Consider the following 20,176-nt stretch of genomic DNA (forward strand, 5'->3'; position numbering starts at 1 on the left):
TCCAGCGAGGACGCACCGCACACGGAGATTTGGAGCCACCGGGTCTTTCAGCTTCTCCGTCCACACTCTTCTACTTCTTCAACACCCCACAGTCGGCCGGTGTTCAGGGGATGTGACTGCAGATGCTCCAGCGAGAACTCATACAACTTCAGAAGCCTACATAGCAGCAGACTTTAAGAAGTCATATTTCGGACCGGACAGAGGCAGGAACCTATAAACCAAAATTGCGCACAGTACTTTATTTCACTTTTCATCACTGCTGGACGCACCAGACGTGACCGTTCAGCATTTGACGAAGCAACATAGTCCTGAAGGTAATGCAATTTTAAAAACTTATCATGCAACTCTGAAATATTTCACTTTGAGCAGATGAAACAGGCATTTTCTGTTGCTGCTGATGTTCTGAGACCGACTCCCCCGCCTCTGATCAAGACTAGAGAAAATCATCTGCTGTTTTTGTTTGTTAAAAGAAATGTATATGTCAACGAAGCAAGACTTACTAAACCAGAAATAGCAAACTATTCAACCTGAACCTAGGCTACTAATTGTGTAGGCAAAATGGCTGTAACTGTGGCTTAATCCAAATGTGCCAGGAGTATGATGCGGGGTAGGCTAAAACACGTATATAACTTCAGAGTTGTTGTTGCCCAAAGTTGGCAATTTGCATCAATTGAGACTCCGTGTTCTGTGTGCACTTGTGAATAACGAGTCAAAATGTGATATACATCTATATTTTTCCCCCAAAAAAATCAATGATGAGGCAAAATCATAAGAGAGCCATTTGTAGAGCTTGGTGGCCCACTGTCAAAGTCTGATCTCAGTGTTTATTATGGTTTTAACAATATCAGTCAGCAGTTACAATACTTCCCACTGTGATCTCAGCGGGTGTAGTGGAACTCTGGATCATATAAAAGTAAATTATATGAGTAACACTTTGATTTGACATTTCTCCTCGATTTTTTTTCTTTCTTTTTTCTTTTTGCAGGTGTCCGGTTTAACTATCTCCAGAGGCGTTGGATAAGAAGTTATTTTCTTTTTCTCCCCCCCCACTTCTCACTCCATGGGAGCTATGAACGGACTGCGCAAGCACTGCACTATGGGACTGGTGCTACTGATGTGCACGCTTACCGACCACTGCAGCGAGAGCGCGCCATCATCGGCGTCCCCGGCGACGGCCGCGGTCGGGAGGGACGCGCAGCAGGACCTGAGGCGGATGATAGAGATGGTGAAACATGTGGAGGAGGGCCGGGGTCGGCACAGCGCGAAAACGGAAGCCCCGTCAACATCACGGGTGAAGACATCTCCGGCGGTGCCAAAGGATTTACGCAACTTGAAAACAGACAGAGGAGATCAGGCTGTCGGTGAGTGGCTGGGCGGGACCCTCATGTTGGATCCCAAGAGGATGCTGCATAATGAAGGATGCCGTCTACTGGAACATGCTCTCTAGGCTATTCACATTGTAGACTGGCGGAAGTTACACAGGACAGAATTAAAGGGTTGTTGCAACCAAACCTGTAGACATATGGTACCACTACATGATTAGATGTCACAATAGTTATGCGATTTATAGCCTATTTTTTAACATCTAGATGAAGTGATCCTTAAATAATAGCCTATCCTGCAAGTGTTGATTTTCATCAATAGCTGCTGTGGATATCTCCCTTCACTGGGATGGTTCTCATTTAGCAAAACATCTCTGCTGGAGAGTATATGACAGATGCCTTAGCTAATGGGCCTTATAAATAATAAAAACAAAAAAATGCATGTCAATTCTGACACTTCTTTCCCTTCTCTCTTCTTCCTCCAGTTGTGTTCCCCAGGGACCTAAGAAAAAAGGAGAAATTCCTTATATATTTAACAGGTAAGGAATCACTGCAAAGTGTGTAAAGTATTGAGAAAGTCAAGAAGACATGTGTTTCTGGACAGAAAAGTCAGGGAGGTCAAAAACAAGAGAAAAGTGAATGACTGTCTTAGATAATGGCTGTAAAACAGATGTTGATGCAGGGGGCTGCAGTGCTGGAAACGCTCTTAACGCCTGCTCTATTTTTTTTTTTTTCTTGACCCCCTCTGCTTCAGGTCCACTCTACTTTAGTCCAAAGTGCAGGAAACAAGCGTACAGGGTCTACCACCACACCAGGGACTGCACGATACCTGCATGTAAGCTGCAAATACACAGGCCCCGCTAAACTGTGAGGAATGACCTATCCGGTGTTGACACTGAGTGAAAAACAACCACTCATGCTCTCTCTCTCTCTCTCTCTCTTGTCTTCTCTTCTCAGACTTCAAAAGATGTGCACGGCTTCTCACACGGCTAGCCGGCAGCCTGCAGTGCACAGAGGGGTAGCACACACAAAGGTATCACAATATGTTCACCTCTAATTCAAACATCAGTGCCTCATGCTGTGTCTGCTGTGTTGTGAGGGTCATTGGTTTATGGCCTTGCGTGTCAACGTGTAAATTCAAGTGTCAAAGTTTTTATGTGACACATGGTCAGAGGAAATATCCCGACCATCAATCATTGAAGTGAAATACTGATGAAAATTTTACACCCAAAACATGATCACTTTATATTTTGCATTTTCAGGGATTTAATTGAAATGAGTGAACAACCTAATATTATACATAATATCAATGCTCCAAATTAGGCTTTTTACATAATTAGTAATACACTAATTCTATTTTGCCAATATACTTCTACTTTAGTATCATTTTTTACTTGTAAGGGAGTTTGGTCACAATGTGGTGTTGCTATTTTTACTCAAGTAAAGTCACTTAAGGCAGAGAGCCCTGTGTATCTAAGGGCTCAAGTTTATAGAGATGGTGTTTTTCTGGGACAGCTGTTGACGGGGGTGGTACGTATTCTGTTTCGATACACAGGCTCTATAGCAGCAGCACGTTGAGAGCCGCAAATCTGTGGCAAATCAAGTTTCATGATTTATTGTTCGTGATTCTTTTTGGGGAGGAAACAATTTGTCAAGTGCTGCCAAGTTGGAGACAATGCTGAATTCCACTTCCTCTTCATTGCAGGTTGAAGCCAAACACGAGTTTTCCAGAAGAAAAAAAAACTTGGGGGAAAAAAGTGCCTTGGACAGTAAGATGGAAGCATAAATATTACTCTGACCATCCCAGACTGATCTTAGGCATGGTATTGTCCTTCAGTGAGGTCTGCTCTGCTAACGCGAGGATTACTGCCACCCATCGCTCTGGCTGAGACTCGATGGTTAGCTGTCACCACGAGGGAGCAACCCTGGCAACAAAACCAGACCAAGACATAGATGGTGGAACTGAAGAGTGGAGAAGAAGAAGAAAAAAAGAAACAAGTGGCCGAGAGAAGCAATCACAGAGACATTTCTTTCTTTCTTTGCTGACATCCAAAAAGATGTTGCTAAAACAAACAAACGAAAAAAAGGGATTGCATATTTTTATTTTGTTCATTTCTTTAAGAAAAGAGCAAAATCCAAATGTACTATTTTCAGTATGACTTGCCATCTGCGATCGGTTTGTATGAGTGTTTCGGGTTCAGCCCCATTCTTTCTTACTACTGCACTACCTATTACGCAGGCAGAACGCTCTCCCAGACCCCCGGCTGGCAGTCACGGCATAGTTTCACCCACTCATGCTCACACTGAGAAAGAACTGTGATTAAATTATTAACTGCATGAACATTTCTCTGTGTCTTTACAAGACATGTTTAAAAGGAAGTGGCAGTTGTAAGTCACAGACCTCCTGTGGATCTTGGTAGAAGGTGGTACAGTCTATATTTATATATTTGAAGTGTCACAAGTTTCCACTGTACATAATGTAGGCCATTTACACCAGGAGAAACATGTACATACTGTAAAACAAAGCATTGGAGGAATCCGCCTATCTACCTTAAATTAAATTGACTGGCATTTATCAAATGGGTGTTAAATACATATATATATATTTAAAAATGAAATATATTTAAATAAATTATACGATTGGTACAAATATGGTCTATGTTGTCTCTTGCCGTATTTTCTTTTACATTCCTGTCCTGTATCAAACGAGGAATTCTCTCTGAAAAGACCACATGACTGGACCGACTCCTGAGACCAGAGATCTGGTGAACTTCCCACTGTTTAAAAAGGTCAACCCGGAGAGAAAGAAAGCAAAGCGTGTGTGTTTTGTTCAAAATAGAGGTTATTGCAAAATCATACTTATGTGAACACTTACCAAAGAGTGTGTCAGCATATTTCAGTCATAAAAATATTCACACAGGGGAAATAAGTTCCTTTTTAAAGGTCAGTTCGCCAACCACTGTTCATGGATTATCCAGATCCAGAATAGTGGGAGCCAGTGGGTGAAATCAGAAGTTGTTCTTGGTAATTTGAGTGAAAGTACCCTTCAATATATCTTCCTTTTGGCGGCAGGAGAGGGTTGTGTTTTTGCCTTTGTGTCAGAATGACAGCACAGATGACAGGAAATGAGGAGAAAGAGAAAAAGGTCAAATGTTCCCATTTGGAGTGAAGTTGGCGATTCCCTAATTTTTTAATTCTATAAACACAAATCAGACACTTCTGCCAATGAGAGACGCTGCTGTTGAATATATTCCATTAGTGCTGCATAATGAATAGTTTATGTAGAAAGTATTTGAGTAGAAACGCAATTTGCTTTGGGTTAAATAACAAGAAAACATTTAAACTGCATGACGTGCAGGAAATATGCCTAATCAATTACCACTCCCATTAATTACAATGTTACGTCAGTGTGTATATGTAGAGGTTTGGTTGGTCATGTCGTTCTAGCATTGCCTGGCATTAGTGACTGACTACTGCCTTGTGTGCCACGTTTCAGTACCAAACCAACCACAGATTGGACCTCAGTGGGTCCAAAAGACTTGAAGCCATTTTCAAGCTCACGAAATCCAGGGAAAACGATATATCCCTCATTCTTGAGAACAAAGTGAGTCAAGCTCTGCTTTACACATCTACCGCAGTTAAAGACCTTAATTCTAGTAGATACACAAACATGGAAACCACCCTAAAATAATTCCTTCAACAACCGGAAGCCCCTAAGTCATCATTTGGGTCATCTTTCCTTCAACTCCACCCTTGTTTAATGTCTTACAGCCCTTTCTCAATGCTCCATCAGTCATTATTGTGAAACTACAAGTCTACCATGTGTGCGAGCGAATCACAGAGGATGGTAATTTATATTGGCATTGATGAGTCCAACTCAAAGGAATCCTTGCCATCTTAGTCAAATAGGTGGTAACCAGTCCAGCGCACAAAAAGTTTTGCATTTGCAAAAAAAAAAAAACAGGAACATTCCTGATGTCTTGTATTTTTGTTTGAATATCTCTATGCATGGAGTTGTACAAACAAAAACCAGGAAGAAGTGTCACAAAATTAACCATCAAACATCTAACAAAATACCCAGGAAGATTAGCATTTCTTCTGTGACCCTGGTATCAACCTTTGACCTGTGGACCAGAGATGTCAATAATAATCATCATCTTCCAGGGTATCCAAATTCATGTAAAACATAGCACATTCAAAAACGTAGATGAATATAACTTTTTTTTATTCTATTAATCTCCTGAATTTACAGTCTACACACTTGCCCCCACGGCATTGGTCGGAACATACACAATGTGGTTTCGTATAACATTTCCAACACTGAAAAAGTGCTTTCAGCAAACATCCAGCAGAGGGTTATAGTGATGAGTGCTTGTGTGACACGGCCAGAACATATTTGCTTGATTATTCGTGTTTACCCAGCAGACTCAGACTCATGAAGAGCTGTTTTAGGTCGGACGTTCTTGTTAGGAGTTCGCCTCCAGAAACGCTTTGCAGCAACGGACGCACTGTTCGTACACCTTCTCGAAGTCTTCATCACTTCCCTATGAGACAGAACAGATGTAAAAAAAGAGAATTCAATTAAAATAAATTTCAGCCAAACACTCATAGCGGATTCATTTCATTTCGTACATGTGTTCGATTTCTTTTTGTTTAAAACTAGTGGCAAAGAATTTCAAATGAAATGACATCCAATATAGCTGTAGATATGTAGAGCCAGTTCTGTGATGTGGTTTGAAAGCATACAGTAACACACACTAAAATGTCAGTTTCTTACTCAACCGGTAAATTATTTCTACTCCCCTTCTGAGCACCAAATTGTTAAATTGTTCTGAAGGAAACTGATACTATCCTGATGCCAACTGGCTTCAATTTATTGAGTGCTGTAGCCCACACTCAAATTTGGTAACACAGTTTCTCATGAGGGAGCAAAAGGCTGCCAAGAGCAGCAAGATATCTTTTGAAATTTTGGTCCTGAGGGTTCAAGGAGGTGGGTTCTTGCTGAAACCCTGAAGGATTCGGGTGGAAAAACATTTCTAACCGCAGAAAAACCTCATTACTTCAGATTCTGTGATTAGTCTGACATGTAAAGATATTTATATCTGTCCTGTCCCACCCCACTGGCTCGTAAGTGAACTGAGATGCTGTCGAGACATGATTGAAAATGAATGAATTTCAAGATTTCTAATGACCTTGAGTGGTTACTCCAACAACAATTTCCACTGGCTGTGTAAACAAGAAAACTGTCAAATGTTCATCATAAGACCACAGACCAGATCTCAAAATAAGATATTTAAATGACTTGTTTTAACAAACTAACGCTCCAGAAATCAAAGTTATTCAGGTTTTATATTGATCATAATGACAATATGTAGCAAACCTTCACAATAGAAAGGTTGTAGCCAGTAATTCATTCAGCATTTTTTGTTTAGACAAAATGACTCAAACAATGAATCGTTCATCAATAGTTGCTGAACATTTTGTCAATGAACTTATTAACTGATTAAATGACTCACTGTGTCAGCTCTAAAAAACAGGACTATGCGAGCCAAGTAAAACTGAATTAGCTGAGTCACCCTAATACCTCTGGGAGGCTGGACTAAGACAGCATTGACTTTGAGCCACATGCTAGTAACAGGGTGCTAGCATGCTGATGTTTAGCTAGTGATAACATTATCTTACAACCTTATTTTACCATTAGCCTGTTAAAGAACACAGAGTCCTGCTGTAGCTGATGGGAATTGCACAAGTTTTGCAGGTATTTGGTCATAAACTGAAGAACTGGACAAGAGAAGAATGAAAAATAGATGAAAAGTTAAAGTTAATGCAGGTCACCCCGTGGGACATTGAATCCATGTAGGAAATTTCATCATAATCGATCGAACAGTTCAGATATTTAATTCTGGACCAAAAGGCCTGGAGGCGTGTACTAACATAGCTAACAACAGGGCTGGTGGTGCTATCACTGCAGAGAACACAGTGAAACTGAATCAGCTCATGTAAAGGTATTTCACTGACGGCCATAACAAATGAATTCTGTTACAAAACGTATGTCTCCATTTAAATTTGACAATAGCAGCGACCATCTCGCTGCTCAATTTGCTGTCGTGCCTTGTGGTTGCTGGCAGGGGACCACAATCCAAATTTTCTTCAAGTGTCCAAACCGCACTGACAGCAAAGAGCATTCGCCCCTACTTTTGGCAAAAAGAGCTAAACAAAGACACACTTTTGCTGATCACCACAGAAAGAAACATGATGTTTAAAGCCAAAATGCGAGACAAATTAATACAACTGACTACGGTCGCATCAGCTGTGGTCAACCACAACCCCTTCCTCTAGTCACATCACTAATAATTTGATGATTGTTTTTTTGTTTTTTTTATCTTACGATCCAGGTTTCACAGGATACTCACAAATACACTGTCATTAGGAAAACCAAGCTCTAACCACACATTCTCCATCAGGACCACACAGGAAATTATTACTTTTTGAGATACATTACCATGTATTTATATAAGTTATGAAAGTATAAAAAGTTTGAGTATCCCTAGGAGGCTTTTTTTTAATGTACTGTATTTTGACAACTTATCATCACTAATCAAACTTTCAATCCTTCCCCAACTTTCACTCCCTCTGCTTTTTTTCCCACTCTTGTTTTTTCTCACTCATAACTCTCAAGAAGATAAAAAGCAGCCAAGGACCCGTGTCCAAATCATTTGGCACGACTTTTAACTGCAGAGAGAGCACGCAAGGAACAAAAGGGATGAGTGAGCCATGGAGCGTGAAAAGGCAAACCAGTCTGAAACCAGAAAATACTTTGTAGAGTCAGATTCAGATAATTAAATAATAGCTCGTGTAAAAGTCATTTATTATGGTGTTTACTGGCCTGGAAAGGCTGCTAAGAAGTGTCTGAAGTTTGAAATTTAGGCTTTTATTTGAATCAGGAGAGCAAGAAACTGACTCTGCTGTAGGGTCCATTCTGTTTTGTTTTACTGCTGTTTATTTCGTAAAACGTGTCTGGACAACATCCCATCTCTCCCTTCGAATATTCTCCAGAACTACCACATGCACCTGAAGACCGACATGTTTTGTCCAAAATTGTGGTCTTTAAATAAACTCACTGTGTAACATTTCCAACTTTTTTTTTTCTTTTTCTCTTATTGTCTGTGAAATCCTTCTCATGACATTGTCGTTTTCTAAACAGGTGCACAGCCATCGCAGGAACGTAACAATAATTTTTCCTGTTATTTCCAGAGACAATTGACAGTTTATGTTCACAATGCAGCATCAAATGTTTGCAAGTTTGAAGATTTACGTTTTGAGAAACTTTGTTCTCAATCAGCTTCTGACTAGAAGCAATGGTTTTTCCAAGAACACAGCTTCTTCTGAAGAAAAAGGAAAAAAGTTGTGAAATTTTATGTGAATGGTTTTCTGTATTTGTGTGATTTTTTATGGGCTCTCCGTGCTGGTTTTAGTTGGATACGGGACAAAAAAAAAGGTATAAACTTCCAAACTCTAATCAGAATTTCGCAAAATGTGAACCATACTGTAATGACTCCGGTCTGGTTTTAGCAGAATTTGTGTTTCATTTCTACATCGTCAACAGTTTAAGAAATAATACCAGAGGATGTTTTCCACAACATACCAGTTTACCACCCACCATACACCAACAAGTCCACCAGTTCTTTTTGTATGTGCTCGCACGAGGATATTAACATCTCATTCTGTGTTTTTTGAATCCACCATGAGTTCAACTTGATAAAAGTTTTTTCATATTTGAAACTATGTTTTTAGGGGATTAAATAAAAAGGAGTATTTTGAACTTTTTGTTGAGAAATCTTTTGAAATTCCATAAAAACTGAAATCAAACAGTTTGTTAATTTCTCACAATTGTCTAACTTCTCTGCTGTGTCTGTGTACACTCCATGAATTTATGGTGAAGACATCATTTTTAATAACAAATTAAGAATATATTATTCAATCTCCAAAAAGGGTCCATTTTCTTAAAATAAAGTTGGTCTCCGTAGCTCAAAAGCAAAACCAAAACAAACTTTGGTGGTTCATGGTAATGTAGAAGCATGGTAGTGTTTAGGACTTTGACAGTGATTAACTACTCCACACTCCCAACTGGTCCATGTGTCGAAATCACAGAACATTTCATTTTATTTATACACATCAACGACAGTACATACACACAACAATACTTACATAATATGGGTCTTTGATGATCAGCTGCTTCTGGGGGTCATATTGACCAAGAAGCTCAATCTTCGCTCGGTAGTTTTTCACCGAGTTTGCTTTCCTGTTCAATTCACTGTGAAGACAAGACAAAGCGCATAACTCCATGTGGGGAAAAAAAAACATACAGATCTGACAGCACGTGATATCTGGACTATGAGGAAAAAAGGGAGGGAACATGTATTCCGTTTAATGTATTTTTTTATAACTAGGCACATAGATGAGAAGAGAAATACTTAACACATGATGATTCCAAATAATAGACAGAATATAAAGAAATCATTGGACTGACATATTTGTGTATAATCACCTTCCTGGAATCTCAACAGTAAAACAACAGCAAAACTATTCATAACCCTGTAACTCATACAGGGGTTCAAATATCTCCATAAAAAACAGTTCTATTCAAATAAATTTAAAAAAACAACAAAACCTGGCCAGATTAGCCTTTTGTCTAGGGACAAGGTCTCATTTTCTCCGTCTGGTCAGCTTAACATTTGTGGAGGAAAAAAAATGTGGGAGAGAAAGGGGAAAAAGCACCCAAAGAGCAAAGACGAGGCATCCAAAGAACTCAGTAAGCTGCTTACAGATCAGATCTGCCATAGGCATGTGATCTCAAAATGATCCCTAAACGTTCAAAGTAGCAAAAAATATCCCTCCCCTTGACCTTTGGAAAGAGCTTAAGGAAGGATATTGCTCATTAAAAAGGGAGGCATTCACCTACACGTTAGTTATAGCTCAGCGTTACCACGCATTTCGTGTGTAATGTGAAAAAGTAGCACACATCACTGTCACGACTGTTGGCAGGACAACCTGCTTTGACCCTTATTTCAAGACAAATGTTTTTTTTCCAAATCAAGGCAGCCAATAATTAAATAAGACGGGACACTTAACACATGACATCTGCGTTTTCAGCCAGTGTGCATTTAACTGTGATCTGCAGTCGCGGTGAAAACAAAATACTGTTGCCGTGGGCTGAAACACTGTACCTCAAATTGCTCTCGTCCATGCAGAGAATGTACTCAAAGCTCATGAAATCTTCCTTGGTCACCTGGAAGAGGGAAAGAAATGCAGGACAAAACAAATATTACTTTTGGCTCGGTGTAGAAGCACTACGACCTGCAGAGCCTCTCTATACTCAGAGAGGGTTCAATCTTATGCAATAAAAATCAGTCACTTCCAACCGACTGTTGAAAAGCACATTTAAAGTTGTTGTCCTTAAAAATTTCATGAAATCAAATCCCTTTATTCTGTTTCTGGTCAATGTTATTATGGCATATGGTTGGTTTTACGTCATTGATATTTTATTGCTTACAACCCTACTGCTGTGTCTCAGTCTCTGCCAGTGGTTTCACGCTACTGATGCACAGTCAGGTGGTGAACCAATGTGATGAACACATTTCTTAGATGTAAATACATTTTTTTATCCGTTTACAATGTAAATAAACTCAATGAGAAAAACATGGGGAGGGGGCTCTTATTGTGAAAAGTCACCGGAAGCAGAATGCGTTCGTCATCTCTGCACCACAGTATTATTTTCAATGTTGCAAGGGAATAATAAAACAAGCGGGAGCAGCCACACTGTGCTATTACATGGCGAGCTGTTACTCCCCCCAGTAAGATGGCCAACTTCACTGAACACTGCTGTTGTGTGGAAAACCACTTGAGCCGCGCACAGCGTGAAACCAGTATTATTACAATTATTGCCATCTGAACTATTTGATAAACAGCTTTGTTTGGCTGCACTGTCAAAGATACTCCAGTGGCTCCTTTGTTGTATTTCTGGACAAAAGTGTTTTTAGTATTAAAACACATTTTCTGCTACCATGGTAACAATGGGTGTCGCCAAGTCATCTAGGACTGAAATCTTCAGGATAACAACTTTAACATCATTCAGGACTCATGGGGATATCTGGTTATGAAAGGGATCTAAGCCGCACATCTGTAGGCATGCGGAGGAGTGTTGTCCAAAGTGTTCACAGTATTTGTGATGATTTAATGGAACAAGCAGCAATAACAAAAAATTAAAAAAAAAACACACACACACACAAACAAAAAAAACAAAACAAACAGACATCACTCTGAATAGTTTGAGGATTTTGAGAGTGGATGTATAGGAATGCTGGGGAGGCTCGAGGGCAGTGAGAGACAAATGAGGGATGAGAGGAGGCAAAAAAAAACAAGACATGAATGCAATATTCCAGATGTTGAATTATGGACACATTCAATCACAGAGACAAGTATGGACAGTAACATAACATCAGAGTAGTAAACAGATGTTTGTTATGACCGTTTTTATGTCAATCTAAATCTCTAGTACCAGAGTGTCTGGCTGTGGCCGCTACAGTGTGATCATCGTACTTTCCATCCAAACACTCTCACACCCTCTCTCTCACACACAGTGATAATCTCTTGCGATGATAATCACAGGGGCCGTTGATCTCTCGGCTCCCGTCTACCTCGCACTCTCGGACGCTTGTAATGTGAATGAGGAATGAGCAGCGAGACGCGCGCGCGCCGTTCCAGTTCAGCAAGTTCAAGACCCCACTAACTCACAGAGGCTTTTACATTTTAATATTAGCAACTAATAATATTGATAATGACTTGATATATATAGTAATATTAATATTTATTTAGCAATATTTAATATATAGTAAATAGTCTAATTTTTAATATTAGCCCACAAATAGTAAGATATCCTAGATCCACTGGAAATAGACCTAATTATGAGCTCAAGCTTAGTTTTCATATATTTGCCATATTTTTTATTTATCATGCACTTATAACAGCCTCCATTAATTGGTGCTCACATAGGGGGTTATCTTTGTAGGGGCATAAATGTATTAAATAAACAAAATATAGTGAGTTCATTATTTCATTATTATTCTTATACTGCCTATAAGGTGAAATAGCTGTGAGCAGGGTGTTGTAGAGCTCAGTGCATTTTCACTTGTTTTATTTTTTTTAAATGAAGCTTGTGGGAAAGACCTTGAACACAGATATTATCTGTGAAGTATCAAATCCAAAATGATGACAGGTGAAATTAATGGGATTGCAACAGGATCATGGTATTTTGGCCAAAAGTGATGTTCATTCCTCAAATGTTGATTCAACAACAAGATGGATGAGTGTGAAATTAAAATTTCAACTCTCTTAAATCTAATGTACAGTTGGGAATTTTTGACATGCTGTGGTTCACTTGGGTACATGTTTGCTTTATTAAACCAACACGTTTGTTTATTTGGGGATACTATGGTTTTTAAAACAGTGTCCCTTTTGGTCGATTTGTTTGGGATAATGGCAGTGACAGAAGTTCAGTGAGGTTCGATGACTTCAGAAACTGTGGGACAGAACGGAGAAAATAAAACGTGGAGGGTGGGGGAAAAGTCAGTGATAGAGACGAAAGGGGTGATGAAGGAAAGGAGGAGAGAGCAAAGGCTTGTCAAAGCTCTGTGTGTGGATTTTGCTGGGTTTAAGCCAAGGGTTGAGCCTCCCCATCCCTGCTTTGAGGAGATTAGATGAGGGTCTGACTCAACCGGTTTGCAGAGAGACAAACCATCGAGACGGCAGAGCTCAAGCACAGGATGAAACCCCAGAGTTTTTTCAGGGAAACATTTTTTTTTTTAAAGAGCGTTTTAAGGGCACATGGGAGTAGGAGTTGCATTGAGGATAAACCAACACAGCATAAAAGCCTGAAGGCCCTACATGGACAAACATCTTGGTGTAATTTCAGGCCTGTTTCAGGATTTGAAACACATGCTGCAAGGTGATACAATGACTGCTAGAATGTATTCATCAGGATTTCATAAACACCACAGGTACCATCGTTTCGCACAGCTATACAGACACGGTCCTGACCACAACCTTTACCACTTTCACAGACTATCGAACTTACACAAGATGCAGATGGGTGACAAATTAAAGGAGAACACAAACACTGTGTGTTTCAAAACTGAGCCACAAAGCGGAATACCAGCTTAAAACTGGAAGGTAGCCTGGGAAAAAATATATCACATTTTCCACCAATATTTTGTCCCAGCAGGCAGAAAAAAGCAAATAACTAACAACTGGTGTACCAATTTGTCATCTACAATATGCTGCAATCCGTGCAAAAAGGGAAAACTGAAGTAAAATGTTGCTTCTGGATGAGACGGTGCAACAACGCAGGCTGTTTTTACAATTATTTCTCTGCTTGTGCGTGTGTATTCGATGTTTTACATAATTGTTAAGAGAAATATTGGCAGGGTACGCGGGCGGAAGATCGACAATTTAAATCCTTCAACACCACCAAGTGTATGATTTTACCTGGGAACTGAACCAGACTGGAAAGAACCCAGTTCAAACTGGTCCGATCAGATGTCACATCCAAACAATCAGAATGTGTGTCATTGCCATTAGTAAGGTGTTTTTCCATCGTGATCCTCCAACACAGCTTCAGTGATCCTCTGCGTAGATTGTCCAAGTATCTGACCGGGACTGAGGGAGCAGACCTTGTTCTTAATAAAATACTACCTCATTTGATGTTTTGATGATGGTGGAAGAGGAAAACTGTCTGCAGGGGCCAGTATACGCTGTTCAACTTGCTTATTGGACGGTCAGAAGTCCCCTCCCCCACAGCTTTCTATTGCTGGATTGGGGGGGGGGGGGGGATCTGTCTCCAACTGCTTCTCTAACTTTTCTAAATTGACACCAGCTGTGCGCAGGTAAGAGAAGAGACAGGCATTGGATTTCTTTCACTTTTTCATCTTCTTGACAGATTTATTCCTGTAATCTTTAGGGTGAAAAACCAACTGCAACACTATGAAGGCCAGCTACGCCCTGCACCGTCCAGTGTGGCCGTTCGGATCAGGGATAATGACTTGATTTGAGCCTGGCCGGACTATACATCTTACAAACTGGTTTTGACAGAGCATAAGCCTCAGCATGTCGCCCCAAAATCTCCAAAAGATGTTCAGCTAAGTAAAGATCGAGTGAGCATATGATCTGCATTTATTTCCATACAACAATCTAGAGGGCCTTGTCTGCCACGCCCACTCTCATTTGGGTTTTCTCTTCATTTTGTCACCATTCTGTCACACGACTATCCCAAGATTAATGAAGGAAAACCTAATAATTGTGAAAAATTGTAAACTCTCAATCTTTAATCAATTATTTGTTTGTTTATCATGAATTTTCTCTAGGGGGTAAATTATCTACCCATCTATCTATTGGGAAATATGGACAACTGCCATGTAATTTGTTACTAACCGTGTTTGGAAAAAAGGTTCCTAAAGAGTTTACATGTGTTTGAGAAAAAGAGAGACAGTACAAAGCAACAGAGGATTAAAAGCACATTTTAACAGCTCTAATGACTCATTAATTAGAAGCACATGGGCACAAACTTAAAGACCTAAACCGTAGACCCCAAATATTTAGTGATACTTGTATATTATGTACAAGCAATAAAATGATACTGCCTTGACAATAATGTGTCTTTCCTTCTGTTTTCCACCAATTAACTTAATGTGCTTACGTTAAAAGTGCAGGTGAGACATGAAGTTGCAGTTTATATTGTTGGAGAAAGTTAAAATCTCTCTTGTAGCGAAGGAGCTATTTGATGTCCTAAACCCTGTTCGTCCTCGAGAGCTGAACAATGCAGCTGTGTCCTGCAGAGTTCACCTAACTGTCACAAGAGGTCACTGTATCTGAGGTTTGGGCTACAACTTGCTGAACACACTGAACTTCATTCCTACTGCTCAAATAATCTTAATTGAAAGATACGTTACTAGCTTTCACCATGTACAAGGGTTCAAAGGCAACTCCCATGTAAATGTGAAACAGATTATCAAATGTGTCACATCTGTGTCAAGTCGTTATTAAAGCCAGGCGAAGGAAAACTCAAGGCAACCAAATAATAACAAACACAGAACACCACACACCACAACTCCAGCCCATGCAAAGAAGACATCTCTCTGTAACAAAGGCCATAACCCACTGGAGATTTATCGAGGCTAACAGATTTTCTTCTGCTCATAAATCGACTATTTTGATTATAAATCAAGTGCAAAACTGACATCAATTTAAGTTCTTATTGAAGTTTTGCATTTGTGTGGAGATGGTTTGAGAGATTCTATTTGTTATTCTGGTGTTATTCTATTATTGGATTAGAATTCATATCAAAATTATATATAATTTGATATAATTATATATTTGTACACCCATCAGTAAAAAAAAAACTGAACAAACATCATTAAATGACTACTGGTATTTGGTGAATATCTGAATGACACATGTTTGGATTTGAGGTTGTGCTTTGAATCCAGTTAAAGGGACAACGAGGAGTTTTGGAAAAGCGAAGCGTTTTCACACTACATTTATGAGCCTCCGCGCGCACCGTAAAATTATTTTGACCGGCGCAAGACAGACTCATGTTTTCATTCATCAATAATTAAAGTCAGAGGTTCAAAGAGGTTCACATACCGTCGTAGTTCCGACCATAAACAGCGATTCAGCTGCGTTATTCTCATGACTCGTTGCGAAACCGAAAGTAAAAAACGCTGGTCGGCTCGACCAGCATCTCCGCCACCACTAATAATAACAAAATAACGATAGAGACAGAACGATATATTTATCGAAAATGGGCCCATTAACAAGTGTGGGTAGCGTAGATTCATCCACATTAACGTGAGACTTTTTTATAACCGAATAGAAACTCCTCGTTGTCCCTTTAAGCAGTTGAACCTGTGCTTGTATTGACAGAGCACTCATTTTGAATGTGTTAATCTAATCTAGAATTATAATTTAACTGAATCTGTCCTTAATCAAAGGAACAGCATGGCTAGAAACAACAACTGGTCATAATGTGTGATGGGCATCATCTTACCAACTCTAGACATACACACAATTATCAATCGGGTGAGAGTAGCCACGGAACATCTTGTTGTACCTGTCGGGCCCTGTGGCTTGTCTCAATGCCATGTTTCCTGAGGCAAGCCAGACCTCGGGCGTCCGGTGAGCTGCCTACATTCCAGTCAGATGTGGCACCACTGTCTATGACCCACTGCAACAACAGAGAGCAAAAGAAGGGGCGCTAACTAATACGGAGAAGTGTAGATGGTCGTACCTGCCTGGCCACATGCCTCATGGGCACGCCATGCTTCTTCATGCAGGCTTGGCCGCGGTGGTCTGGAGGGTTTCCTATCTCATAGGTGGAGGTGGCAGCACTGTCTATCCTCCACTAGACAGAGCAAAAGCACAGGGAATAATAACACAGCAAAAAATGACCCATGTGCTCACAAAAAGAGAGGTTGTACTTGGTGCAGCATAATGCAGGAAGATAGTTTCATCTTGAGATCATCAAGAGATACTTACAAGCCGGAATGTACAGTACTATTCAATAGTTTGGACACATTTTTATCAGTGAATGGGAAAGTGTGTTGAAACTTTTGATTGGTACCATGTGTCAGATGTTCTCAATGAATTACATTGTGCACTCATTCAGGTTCTATGCTGCATCTGCCACTAAAACCCCAGCGCCAACACTACTGCATGTGTGAATATTGGCGTACTGTCAATAGCCAGGTGTTGAATAAATAAAATGAGATTAGCCAACACGGTCACTTGGACTGTGTTCTTTGTAATTTTCCACCAATAACAACTATTCACTTCCAGCGACTATGAGAGTTCACAGTATTTAACAGCACTCCTTGAAAATACTGACATAGCAGTGTAATATGTAATGTGGTTGTATGTAATAAATATACAATAATACAGTAATAAACGGTAAAACTGGTTTAGTTGCGTTGTATTTCTGTTGTGCCAATAGCTTATTAATCTATTTTATTATCTGTTGCAAATTTGACAGTAGCTAACATTGCATGATATTCCCTGAGAAAGAGTTCATAAAGCTGATTACATTACCTTATCAACAGCACCAGCATCCGTTGCCATCTTCCTGAAGACTGCTTCAGCGATGGGGGATCTGCAGATATTGCCTGTTCAAACCCACAAACAAAATGTCACTGTTTCTGTTTTATTTAAATGGATCACATCTGGTAGCTTAAATGCTCATAAAATCCACACGGACAAACACACTTAAAAAACTAAACAAAAAACAAAACAAGCACGAATCGAATAGCGATATAATAAACACAGCTGCACTATTTGCTGTTTATCTGTTACGGATCTGTTTCTTATAGGTTAATCAACAGAAACAGTTGTTTAGGCTATACTTTGTATGGAGAGCCTGAATGCATCACAATCACTGCTACAGGATATGCAACCTAATATGGTTCACACCACCACCACTGCAGCAGTGTGCACAATCCTAGGTTACTATTTTGAAGTCATGATGACCATAGTGTTTTAATTTTGATTGCAAGACAGTCCAAAAATATCCCGGACCTTTAAGTTTGGCATTTGTGTTACCCGGATGTAATGAGGATTAACCGGTAGCTACATCCACTGCTGGCTGCTTTGTTTACATATGCCTCACATGAAACTTATTTGCAGCTTTGGTCACATGAGTGGCCATAACTTCCTGTATTACATGACACCGTACGTATTAGCAAAGACGGTTTATCTTTGGTATTAGTAGTGAGTGACGAATAGTTGAGTTAAGTTCAATGCTGTGGACTCTGACCTGTCGTAAACTATCCGAGATCATTTACGGGATACACAGTCACCACCACACTTCCCATCTGCAATAAATCAGGGCAGCGTTACGCAGCGTTTCAATAAAAAACACACCATGAGTAAGCTCACGTACTCCTCTGGTCTGGACAAACTGTGACTCTTTCAGGACATAAGTTACAGCCTGTATGAAAGTTGTATGTTTTGTTGCCACAGACAAGCATCGCACCCATTCATTTACAAGAGCTCAATAGCTTAGCGGGCTGAAACGCCTCCGCTGGCGCCGCTGGGAAAACTAACAATGCCCCCACTGCACGACTTTACTATTATACATTTATATGCTGGTTAAATAGTTTAAACACAATATTTTCTTTTGCTCAAAAGAGGTTTCTTACCGAGGCAAACGAACAGGACTGACTTTCCGCTGCCCGCCATGTTGCTCTGTGGGGTCCTGTGTGACGCTGCGTGGGGTGACCGACTACTGCCTGAACCAAAACTTTTTTTCTTTACACACCTAGAACTAACGTTAAATTTGATATAAATAAACAGCTACAGATAGGACGACAATTAATGTCAATCAATAATCCAAGTAGGGGGGGGTAGAATTTTTTTTATTTAAATCTAATGTTTATTGGCATTATTTGTTAAAAAAAAAAAAAAAAAAAACATTAAACATAGGCTACATTAAACTATAGGCTCTATAATGTTAACTAGCCTACAAATGAATGGATTAAAATTAATATTGTGATATAGCCTATTTAATGATAGCTATAAAATATCACTCAAACTGGGTAGCCTAGCTACATTTTATTAACTGCGCAGGTGTGTTTTTGTTTAGTTTTCACGAGGCACTCCATTGGTATCTGATAAATAAATAAAAAAGGTTTTGACAGACAGGAAGGGAAGGAACACATTTGCGGTAATTTTAAACATGTGCAAATGTGGCACACTAGTCACACTCTCTTATTTTATTGCAAGATTAGTCAACAGCAGCTTTGAAGTGCTGATAATAAATGTGTCCCATTATAGGGTGGAAAATAACCCTTTATCATTTTTTGAAGGAACTCCTCATTCACTCATGATGTGAATTAAAGACACAACCTGCCTACAGTTGTTCCATTAACAAGTATAAATCAACTGTCATGCTTAATGAAATCCATACTTGCTATGACATCAGCGTACAACATTGGCAAATCGGTGCTTGAGGTCACCTCAGACTACAGCCCCATGGACCCTTTAATAACACACAATGTTCCCTATTTACCGACTCCTGAAGCCCTCCCATATCCTGAGTAATGCTGAGTCCTGGTGTGAAATGCACAGGTCATGAGAAAATCCTGGACCAAGAAAGAGTGAGACATTTTTAACAGCAGATTACTGGGTGTTGTACAACATTCTTTCTAAACTGTGATGTGAGGTTTTGTCTCACACTGTCAAGTGCACAAAATAATAATAATAATAATAATAATAGCCCATTGTTTCTTGTTTAATATTAAAACCTATGAAGAATTTTAATATTGAGACCAATGCACTTCAGCTTCATGCAGTATAAGCCTATACTAATGGATTATTTTACTGTAATGCTACACATTCAGACATCAATCTTTGCATGTGTAGAAGACCAGTTCCAGGAGTGCACAAACTGTGATTAACAGCTAAAGTTACATTCAAGGTAAAACTGCACTACAGAGGCCAATAAGCCTCAAAGGTAGGCTATACGAAAGCTGTGTTGCAATTAAAATAATATAAATTCTCACTGGAACAAACTGTGATCAATCAAACATTCGTTGCTGCAGGTGTTTACACAAAAATGTGATTTGTATCTCCAGTTTCCTTATTAGTAAGGTCATGTTGCCAACAAAAATAAGATATAAATGAAAAGCCAAATTAGAAATTAAAAAAGAAATGACTTTTTTTGTTACCACCCTCAGGTTGATGTCCATCAGGGGGGCTACAACAGCAGCATCCTAATGACGCTCAGTCACGCATCTGGAGGTTACTGGAAG

General features: G+C 39.6%; 2 protein-coding genes across 5 annotated transcripts; one reads left to right on the forward strand and one right to left on the reverse strand.

Moving 5' to 3' along the window:
• Positions 1–1,060: 1,060 nt before the first annotated feature.
• alkal2a (ALK and LTK ligand 2a) lies at positions 1,061–3,408 on the forward strand (the record flags this gene model as incomplete). Its single annotated transcript, XM_084000997.1, has 5 exons — positions 1,061–1,361; positions 1,808–1,861; positions 2,077–2,157; positions 2,280–2,355; positions 3,028–3,408. The coding sequence occupies 4 exons, from the start codon at positions 1,061–1,063 to the stop codon at positions 2,342–2,344; spliced, it is 501 nt and encodes a 166-aa protein (XP_083857123.1). The 3' UTR covers positions 2,345–2,355; positions 3,028–3,408.
• A 2,118-nt stretch (positions 3,409–5,526) lies between these two features.
• On the reverse strand, positions 5,527–18,641 carry acp1 (acid phosphatase 1). 4 transcript variants are annotated; one of them, XM_084001002.1, is made up of 7 exons: positions 18,566–18,641; positions 17,460–17,533; positions 16,663–16,776; positions 16,486–16,629; positions 10,550–10,611; positions 9,531–9,636; positions 5,527–5,866 (listed from the first exon to the last, which is right to left on the reverse strand). In XM_084001002.1, exons 1-7 carry the CDS (start codon positions 18,603–18,605, stop codon positions 5,789–5,791), a joined length of 618 nt encoding a protein of 205 aa, XP_083857128.1. In that variant the 5' UTR covers positions 18,606–18,641; the 3' UTR covers positions 5,527–5,788. The 4 variants fall into 4 exon arrangements, with proteins under 4 accessions (XP_083857128.1, XP_083857125.1, XP_083857126.1 ...); XM_084000999.1 differs by lacking the exon at positions 16,663–16,776 and having other exon boundaries at positions 16,486–16,599; XM_084001000.1 differs by lacking the exon at positions 16,486–16,629.
• Positions 18,642–20,176: the final 1,535 nt, after the last annotated feature.

This window comes from Trachurus trachurus (genome assembly GCF_905171665.1).
Source record: "Trachurus trachurus genome assembly, chromosome: 24".
Taxonomy (NCBI): Eukaryota; Metazoa; Chordata; class Actinopteri; order Carangiformes; family Carangidae; genus Trachurus; species Trachurus trachurus.